This window comes from Vigna unguiculata, chromosome 3 (genome assembly GCF_004118075.2).
Source record: "Vigna unguiculata cultivar IT97K-499-35 chromosome 3, ASM411807v1, whole genome shotgun sequence".
NCBI lineage: Eukaryota > Viridiplantae > Streptophyta > Magnoliopsida > Fabales > Fabaceae > Vigna > Vigna unguiculata.
Genome location: NC_040281.1, coordinates 54930146 through 54940567, shown reverse-complemented (window position 1 = coordinate 54940567; position 10422 = coordinate 54930146). Strand labels below are relative to the sequence as shown.

Genomic DNA, 10422 nt, shown 5'->3' with positions numbered 1-10422 from the left:
TTTAAATTTGTTCCGGTTAAAAAGTCTCGTCTAAGATTTAAGAAAACCTAATAATAAGAACATTCATGCGAAAAATTAAATATCACATTCATCTTAACATAGGTATTTGAACCAACAATTTCTTTATGCACCCCACAATTTCTTTGTACACACCTCAAATTTTTGAAATGACTATTTTACCTTTTTGAAAAGTACTTTCAGATTATATAAATTTTGTAAGTTTTGCGGAACAACTTTCTAGAATTCTAAAACAATATTTTCAGAACAAAATTTCAAAATGTGATCTGAAATAAAATTTCTGGAACGTATAAAATGTGTCTTGGAATAAATTTTTCGGAATGAAATTTCGAAAAAAATCTTTCTGAAACTCAAAATGCTTTTTGGAATGAGTTTTCTAAAATATTCATATGTGAAATATGTTCGAGAAAAAATTTCTCAAAGCAAAACTTTTTGAAATATTTTTTTTTCTGCATTTTTTCTTTTCTTCTTCTTGTGGTGGTGGTGGAAATAGTAACAGTGCTGGTGTGATGTGGTATAATAATGAAGAATTTTTTGAATCTTTTCCTAATATTATAAGGGTGCAGTTAGTAAGTTAGTAATTGTAGAGTGCAGGAAGCAATAACCGTATTTGTATGTCTATTTAGATGATAAAAAGAGGCTTTCTTCCTGCACCTCCAAGTATTTTTACAATTGGTGGAGGAATGAGTATTGGACTCAACATGTTCATGGCTGATTCAAGATGGTAATGGTATAGCACTTGTAAACACTTGTAGAAAAGTTAAACTAATATAAGCTAAATCAACTGGTTCTAATAAAAGTAAATAAAAATCAACTGGTTCTAATGCCTTCTAATATGCACACTATAGTTTTTCTTTTTTACAGAAAATAAAAAATTGGAATTGGTTAATAACGAAGACCATGGGTAGCTAGAAGTTGAAATTGTTCAAATAACATATCAAGAAGAGCCTCTGAAAATAAATGGTGTCACTGCATGGGATCCTGTGGGTTAAATTTTTAAACACTGACAAATTTAAAACAAATACCCTTAAGTACCTCTAAAAGTGAAAATAAAAATAAAAATAAACTTATATAGCATTAAAAATCAAATTTTGAATGAACTGAAAGAATAACTATCGCAAATTCGTGTATATCTAAATTAATTTTAATTTATGAAACAATTAACTTTGTTTTCTTTTGTTTTAAAAGCGTTTATGGGGAAATTTCTCCAAACTAAACTTTAATGATTTTAAATAATTATTGGCAAAAACAATTATGATAATGAAACATGGTTGCTGGTAAAAAAAAATACTAACAATACTCCTTTTAGACTTTTTTATAAAACCTAAATAACGAGGTTAGAGAAATTAATTTAATAAGAAACATTACTTTTCTTCAAAATTTATACTTAAAAAGTATATTTAACATTATGGTTATATTCCTTTTCAAATATTTTATTAGCTTTAATTTTTTAGTTTGTCTCATTGTGAATATATTTATTCTTTAATTACTATTATGCGAATAGTCAATATAAGATTCTCAATGTTTTTTATTGAAGACAAATCCAAACTACACTTACTTTGGTTCTGATAAACAGAACCGGAAGATTCTCAATGTTTTTTCTGATTGAAACAACTAGAAAAGAAGATTGGTGATCAAAATATAAAACTTTTTCTACATCATTACAATTCAACATCATGTTTCACAATCATTTCGAGATATCAACACATTGTTTCATAATAGGTATTAAATTACCTCTATTTTCAAGCGTTTTCAGGCACGCATTTAACCTTAGAAAATGATTGAAAAGGAAAGAATAGGTGCTCAGCTACTATAATTCAACACTCATCACACTCATTTGTAAAGCCTGTAAAAAGCTAGAGAGTATATATATACAAATTACAGAAGGGAGTGAACGCAAAACAAATCAAATTCAAAAGTGGGATGCTCTATTCTTCTTCCTATCATTTTGATGTTGTATTAGACAGTGAACAAGTTGGCGTCGAATATTATCATCGCCAAAACTCTGTTAAAACATCTTCTCTAGCCCCTTTCGCTATGGTCTCTTAACAACGAAAAAAAAAAAACTGGACCAAGTTAACATCTAAACATCATATACAGGCAAACGCTCAGCAATAGAGTCACGGCAAATCGGGCACTTCTTACACTTCTCTGAGCAAGTGCTGCAATACATGCAAATCAAGCATAAGGCCATAACTATTTTGACCAAGAAAATAGTACAAAAATAAAATATGATGCATTAAGTGGCCTTATTGATCATCACATATTTGATCTCACCTGCAAAGGACGCGATGCCTACATGGGAGCAATACAACATTAATCTCTCCCTCAAAACAAATCCTGCACAACACTTTCTCCTGTTGCACACAACATAAAATTGGTCAAATGAAATTTCAATTGATCTAACCATGCCAGTGATGACAGCAATCGGAAACTTCCTTTTAACCAGTTGAATGGGCTAGGACTCATTGATAATTTTTGTCACCAAATCAAAACAATATGCGACTAACACAACCACGTAATTGCTGCTTCACTTTTATGACATAGCAGTGACAGTATATTGGATTATTACATGCACAGGCTATTTATAGTTCCACTGCAGATGTTGTTAATCAATGTCTGTTAGTCTATTGAATACAGGGGAGCTATGAATAGCCTGTAAACATAATAATCCAATAGACTAACAGACATTGATTAACACATCAGAAGTCAGAACAGAACAGGGTCCATGCATAAATGCATCATATAAGGAACTTTGGAAAATACACAGGATAGACACATCACTAACTATATTACTCATTTAAGGTTAGCCGATTTACATTTTGAAGTCTTTCATACTCCTGTTGGCTGAATTTTGTAATTTCAGTCTGTTCTCCAAGAGCTGCCTGGAGTCTCCAAACCTGTCATTCGAAAACTATAAGCATCCTATTGAAGGAAATCAGAGTTACAGACTTATTGAGAATTTGTATGCCTAATATTGAGCAACGAACATAACATAAGGAAGTAAGACCTAAGCAGATTATTTTAATCATACTACACAAGGTCATATTCATCTATACACGTGGTGTAGACCTGAACATACTTCACTATAAATTTATATCTATATTATAAGAATTGTCATCACCTCCTCAGCGAGTTCCTTTTTCGGCATTTTCTTAACAATCTCAGGAGGATAACCACAGAACGTATTATACCTGTTTCAGTACGAAGCCAAATGTACAAAGATCATTAGAAACAACTACGAGATTAACGTATAGCAAAAAAATGGAAATAGCTTAACGTATCTTAATTCACGAGAGAAGAGGTAAAAAGGATGTCTTCATATAGTACTTGTGTTGTAAACAAGCTCAAATGTCAAACAGAAAAAGAATAAGAAAAAACAGGAACCTACTATTTTGGTACTTAAAGATAAAACATCAGCTCAATTTGATTATCTTATGTTAAGAGAATCACTTGAGAACTTAATTGATTCATTTCTTAAAATTTGGTTTTTACATTAGAATTCCATGCACCCTGAAAATGAAGGACAGAACTCAAAAAATAGAATAACAACTCTGTCCATTAAAAGAATACTTCAATGGAAATTGAGAAAATGGGTAAGTGCGTCTCTTTGAAGGACCAAAATCGCACCTTTCTGAAATTAAACATTCACAAGCAAGGCACATGAATTATCAAGAGACATTGCAGTGATTATGTATGAGACAACACATAACATTCTTTGATGGTATGGTACACACCAAGGTTTGTAATAAAATGAATGATGCTTACCCAGATGCTCCCTCATGGTATATTCGTGCTTGTTCTTCCCGACTCCCTTCATCAATTGACCACCAACCCAACAATCTGATTGCATCAATTTTCAGAATTTAGATGCAGTGCCATTACAATACACGCAAATGGTAATTCAACAAGATCACAACTTCCCTTTTAAAAAACTAACCCCAAATTAGATGTATTACCTCCGATAAAAATAGAGGTAAAAATAATGATAAGTATTCAGATTACTCCCTTGAGGTTTGTGCACTGAATTAACCAGAGCATCTTTATGAAATATTTGACCCCAATTTATATTAGATTTGCATCTAATTGTGGTAAAAATAATAATAGATGAAAGGCATACATTCAACTGTGACCAACCGATAAGAACATCTAGTTTACCAAATTCCACATAAAATGTCCCAAATTAAGAAGTCTAGAACAATCTGTTGCTTCTATTGGTTCAGTGCATGCCATATTTTATCTACTAATTAGAGTATTTTTACTCTATCTTATGTATTTTTTACTGTTTCTACCACGTCCAGCGGCAGTGTAGCTTTATCCTTTTATTGTTATAACAGATGGTTTAAAGTGGTTCTTATCTGGTGACAGTCGTACTTAACAACTAATTTTATGGTATCACTTTGCACACCCCTAGACTCAAGGTGCTTAAAGAATCACTCTATCTTTGAATTTCGTATTCTTAACATGTAACTAAGCTTTTTTTATCCAAATTTAACTGAAAATAGCTCATAAATAGAACGTGGTAATCAAGGATTTATTTGATTTGAGAAAACGCAGGGGAAAGGGATTTTATATCACATGTCCCACTCATACGTTGATTGTTAAGATTAGTTATAAATCGGAAAGAGCCAGAATTAAAGCTCAGGGGAACAGAATGACAAAAATGAAGTCAGACCAAACAACAGATTTTAATCTAAAGTTTCCCTAACAAGCAATAAAAGAAAATCAATTACCTGGAACCATGATGCAAGAACCCCAAGCAATCATGAACTCTTGAAGAAAATCTAAAATAAATTCCTGCAGCAGCTCCACTTCGTAGGAGAAGCACAAGTTTCTCCGCTAATTTAGATGCAGATAAAAGTACTCCAGCTCCTTGAAGTACAAAAAGCGGAGAGAAAATAACTGGAAGTGGTATATTTACAGCAGAAGCAGGTGTTCCCTGAAATGAAAAACATCTCAGATCTCCAAAAACAATATTCCTAAGGCTGACCAAGCACACAATTCTGTGTCATATACCTCTAGATGCATACAGAGAAGAACCTGGAATACAATAATTGGTACTTTCATGAAATGCCCCCCTATGTCTTGTAGGCTACAGATTCTCCCCTGTGGTCGATTTTCATCTGTAGAAACTACTAAACCACTGTTCCAGTCAAGATATCTAATAGTAGTTGAAGATGAACTACTGGCTTCTCTTGAATTTCTATGAATTACAGGATTGGACCACTTTGTACATACAAGGAAAGAAAAGCATTCGGCGATACTGCAAAATAATAGATCATAAAACCTTAAAAACTTTCACAGCAGCATTCCAACAAACACAAGCTTAATTATCAAAATGCATGTTAGCACTAAAGACAAAAGAAACTTACGCAAAGTTAATAAAAAGGTCCCACCAGCCGAGAGCACCTACATCACCTGTATTAGACAAGAAAAATGAAGCCATATTATTTATTTGTATAACTAAAGTCCATATTGCAAGGGAAAGTATTGAAGAAGAATATAACAAAACATACTGTACACTATACGGCAGAATAAGACAAATTCCAAAAGAATAATGACAGAATTTATAAAGAATAAATGAAAGGGGGCTGGTACATACTAACATTTAGGGGGGAAATAGTTACCGCTCAGTTTTAGGAGTGTGAAGACTGTAGCAGCAATGAAGAACACCATAGAAATTGCAACCCAGAAGTGCTGCCAAAACAATAACAAAAGCGTAACAAGGCTTTAGCAATTTCAAGTTATAAAATACTTTAATGATAAAAGAGATAGTTAAAGATCATACTTGAAGAGACATAACAAACATTACAAGATTTCAACTTGACTGGAGCATAAATTGCAATCACAAGATTTCCTAATTTTAGTATTCTTTAACTATTTGGTGCATGTTCCAATTAGAGTAATCCAATGAATTTTTGTGGCATGACAAAGATATCCACACATGTAAACTAATGCAAAACATAACCCTTTCTGTTAAACAATTTAGAGTGCTAAAAAGTAGGATACCTGCAACAATTTATAACACTCAACTACAATTAAGAAGTTTTTTCAAAAAGGCAATAGCAGTTTCTCCACAGCACAATAAAATCAAATATTAATAGGGAAGAGCGTGGATACAGGGTTAATTGGTGATGGAATTGATGCTAAATTCACCACAATTTAACTCTTCAAAAGATAATTTGGAAACCCGCAACTTTCACACATTGTTTCCTGAATCCTTTCCTTATGCATTTTTACTGTGGCATGTATACTTAAATAAATCAGAAATACTTTTTCACTTTCCCCCACATAATTTATGACATAGACAGTTACAAAACTGTTGTTGAAGACTTGAGCAGCATTAAGTAGGAACCTCAAAGGCCTGAGCACCATTAAGTAGGAGAGTTTGTGTTTCCTATTTTTTGAAAAAAAAATCTGTTTTTTTATTAAAAAAATTGCTTAGCAAGAGTAGTTGTTGAAAATTCTTTTTACAAAAAATATAACTCCTTTCAGTTATCTATTTCTCGTATTCTTCTTCCCCCGCTCAAACACAACTTAAAGTTCCTTTGATTTGTATATTTTAATTAGTTAGTTATATTAGAGAACCCAACAAAGCACATGAAAAATATACTGATATTTTGGTCATTCAGAAGAAGAAAACACTGCAGCTTATGCCTATTTTTTCAACAAAAAAATTGATATAAATCCTTACAGGAAGAGTTTCCCATATTGCCTCGTCACTCAAGTTTTCTTCATCCCCTGGCATCAGAGCCTTACACATCCTGCACATAAAATACAGCATAGTTGGTTACAAATGACAGATAAATAATTGATGAATATGAGATCCTAAAATGAACGAATCATGCTGAAGGGGTGCACATTAATCTCTCCAGAACAAAGCATACCACATCATAGCAAACACAAATGTGCACATTAATGATTAAGATTTAAAAATTCCAAAGAAGTAAAATATGATAAAGAAATTCACTTAAGTAACTGGTCTACCAGATGTAAAAAATTCAGAAAAGTATTCATGTGACCATTGATTACTCTAACATTAGAGAACAACCCAAAAATAAACTATGGTCTATTGGAGCTATTCAAAAGAAGTTACCTGAAATTGTCAATGAGAATAATGATTTCAAATGTTAGTAAGGGAAGAAACACTATCTTTAGATCAACTGCTGCATAGCCGAGATCTGTGTAAGAACAAATACGTTAGTATAATTGGAGATTTTGCATCAAGGTCACCACAGAAATTTAAGTCCTCTATTGCAACAAAATTCTTTCATTTACAGATGGCAAAATGCCCACGTTCTTATGGTTAGAACTTGTGAAATCCAAGCTAACCATATGAACAAATTGTAATTGAAATAAATATTTATTGAATATATGAAAATTATTGGAAATTCTAGGTATGCAACAATGAAAGCATACCATATATGCTCTCAAGATATATACAAAGGAGCAATTCAAACGCAATAAGCAACGGCGTAGCAACGACGGCATGACATGGTGCCCACTGTCACAATATAAAAATTCAGTATCGTATTTAGTCATGTCAACATTGTCATGGAAAAAAAAAAAAGTATAATAGTTAGTTAGACAAGAAAAGGAAAACAAGGAGCACCTTAGTTTGAGTTTATATCCTTGATAGCAAAAGAATAATACTCATATTCATGGTTTCGAAGTCAAATGGCTCAAAACTGAAAATAGAAACTGGCTTAAATTTCAGTTAAGAATGACGATGGCATACATTTCGATTACGTGGAGCAGATGGTGCAGGTAATGAAAACCTTCCTCGAGCCACAACACCATGGAACATCCAAAGAGGTAAAAATACTACCCTGTATGTATATTAAAGGTGAATCAGTCATCAACAGTGACCATCTTCTCAGAACCTTATATACACCACATCTTTCCACACATCATTACGATCATAAAATTTCCATATTGATAAACTTGCCAGCACACCATGGCATACATTTCAGGACACCTTAACCATTTTTTTTATTTATTTATAATTTTGACAAAATATTATGAGTTTTAATGGATTTGCACCAAATCAACAACATAATATGTCCTTACACTGCATTTAATAATTTTAGTATTACAAAACAATCATTTTAATTGAATACCATAATAACTTCTAGATACTATTAATTTTTTGAAGCACAACATAACCTGATTATATGAAGCCACTTTACAGTTCACCACCTATGGAGTCTTTCTAACCTCTCAACCTAAAGGTGGGCACCACTTTCATATGTTAGGCACTCATTTTCGTAGCTTACTAACTAACACGCAGGCATCATCCCAACTCCAATTGAACCAGAAGCTTGCACACTCCCTGATTATCTTGGTCTACCAATTGTTATTTCACAATACTGAAGAGTACTTATTTTCATTCTAGGTCATTACTTTAGTTCACAATCATCTTCACCCCAATCTCCAATTTCCATTCTACCGGCTCAAACACATCCTACACCAAAATAGAGATAGAGAAAGGGAACAAACTAACACTGCCAATAACCCCCAAGCACCACCTCTCAGGTAGCAATTATACCATTACAAAAATGGGTTCTACAGCGTCTTATCCTAAGCATAACTCTTGCAAACAAATTCAATAGTTAAAAGATCTGGAAAAAAAAAAAAAAAAAACTTAAAATTGCAGAACTTCCTCCCATGTGAAAAATCACCAACATTATCACTCTGTACTCTGCACGTGTTTCCAGGAATAGAAACACGTCTTTTTCAAAAATCAGTTAATAGTAATAGTACTACCACCCTATATTCTTAACAAAAAATTCAACCACGCAAAATTTAGGTCAATCATCAGAAGGCAGAACCACAATCCAGTAATAATTATCAGAAAACAAAGCAGACAAGGCATTTCATGAGGTCCCAAACCCAAATCTCCAAAGGAATAATAATAATCATCATAACAGTAATCATAACAACAACAACAATGATAATACCAGTAATCATAATAATAGTAATAATACCAATAATAAGAATAATATAATAATAAAAAAAAGTAGGCAAATCAAAATTGAAGCAAGGATTGAGAGGGTAGAAGAGAATTAAGGAGTGAGGGGAGAAAAACTAACCACCAAGAACAAGAGAGATCGTGATCAAGCTTGAGAACGAGGAAGAGAGTGAAGCACAACAGGAAGGTGTGCGCGGCCAGGGCCTGTGCTGAGTTCAACACCCTGCGCCAGCTCATCTTCCCAATCTCCTTCCCTTTCTTGATCGATTGATAACTTAGAACAAACACCTCACAGAAACCAAATCTCAATCCCAAAACCACAAAAAAACAAATAACCCTCACAGAATTTATGCAAGCACTTGGTGACACAACAACCCAACAAGAAACGAAAAAGCCCTAGCTTTGTTCGTCGATGAAAGGAATTTTGTGAGTGAGGCACAGTCAGTAGTGGGCTGAATTTCTAAGTTGGAAGATGAAAAAGAAAAACCAAACCTTTCTTTGGGTCAGGATTACAAGGGTGTCATCTCAAAGAGGAAAGCAAACCTTCATCTTCATTTCAACATAATTAATTCATTATAACAATTTTTCTTATGTCTGCACAAATTATATACTTTATATAATATATATTTTTTTATGCTAACTTTAATTTCATTTTTTGTTTTCACATATCAACTACATAGAAAAAAAATGTTGTTTTTAGTTTTAGAGCATTTAACAGTAATGTTAGGATAACATTTACCTAATTTAAATAAATTTCAAAATAAAAACGTTCATTAATATTATATGATGACTAAATAGAATTAATGGATATAAAGCCAAATCCACTCTTTGTCACTATGTTCTTTTCATTTCGCCGCTTCCTTTCCTCCGTTCATGTTTCCTGATATTTTTAGACTCTTCACCAGATTTTTTTACATTATAACCTTTCCTGTATTTTTTTTCAATTATGTTAGATAAAATATAAGAGATATTTTCTATAATGAAAGTTAAAATATGATGGGAATGTGAAGTAATAGATGATCTGAATCCGCAAGCACGTGCTAAGCAAAGTATATTATTATAATAAATGCTTAGGTTTAGGGTTTGTTGACCTTATATTTTTAATAATTACCAAATAAAAGACATAAAAGACATAAGCGCTCCTACAGTATCCATCAGAAGCATGATCACATATGATATCTGACAGAGTGGTTGGAGATGCAAAATAAGAGACCAAATGAGACAAAAAATCCATGATATCAACAATGTCACAATTTCATGACCTACACAACCTTCCCTTCTGATGTTCATCTTTCTTGTCTTTTTTTCTTAATTAATCCATTAAAAATCATTATTGAGATACTTCTAAGATCACTGTCATAAAAAACAATAGAAATAGGGAATTTTTCCATGATTGATGAGGAATGAATAGAAATTTGTTCACCCTGTTTCAA

General features: G+C 32.6%; 1 protein-coding gene across 2 annotated transcripts; it reads right to left on the bottom strand.

Moving 5' to 3' along the window:
* Window positions 1-1826: 1826 nt before the first annotated feature.
* LOC114177192 lies at window positions 1827-9572 on the bottom strand. Of its 2 annotated transcripts, none has more exons than XM_028062449.1 (14): window positions 9111-9572; window positions 7757-7847; window positions 7438-7522; window positions 7115-7199; window positions 6713-6782; window positions 5625-5715; window positions 5391-5436; window positions 5035-5281; window positions 4752-4957; window positions 3787-3861; window positions 3143-3212; window positions 2838-2918; window positions 2296-2375; window positions 1827-2180 (listed from the first exon to the last, which is right to left on the bottom strand). In XM_028062449.1, exons 1-14 carry the CDS (start codon window positions 9224-9226, stop codon window positions 2102-2104), a joined length of 1422 nt encoding a protein of 473 aa, XP_027918250.1. In that variant the 5' UTR covers window positions 9227-9572; the 3' UTR covers window positions 1827-2101. The 2 variants fall into 2 exon arrangements, with proteins under 2 accessions (XP_027918250.1, XP_027918251.1); XM_028062450.1 differs by having other exon boundaries at window positions 5646-5715; window positions 9111-9571.
* Between the last annotated feature and the right edge of the window lie 850 nt (window positions 9573-10422).

What these genes read in the sequence shown, in the direction of transcription:
- LOC114177192 (XM_028062449.1), bottom strand. Translation starts at nt 9,226, where the DNA reads ATGAGCTGGCGCAGGGTGTTGAACTCAGCACAGGCCCTGGCCGCGCAC. An exon ending in ATTCTCATTGACAATTTCAG is followed by an intron (nt 6,783 to 7,114) that starts GTAACTTCTTTT and finishes TTTTATGTGCAG; the next exon opens with GATGTGTAAGGCTCTGATGC. An exon ending in TTCTTGCATCATGGTTCCAG is followed by an intron (nt 3,862 to 4,751) that starts GTAATTGATTTT and finishes TGATGCAATCAG; the next exon opens with ATTGTTGGGTTGGTGGTCAA.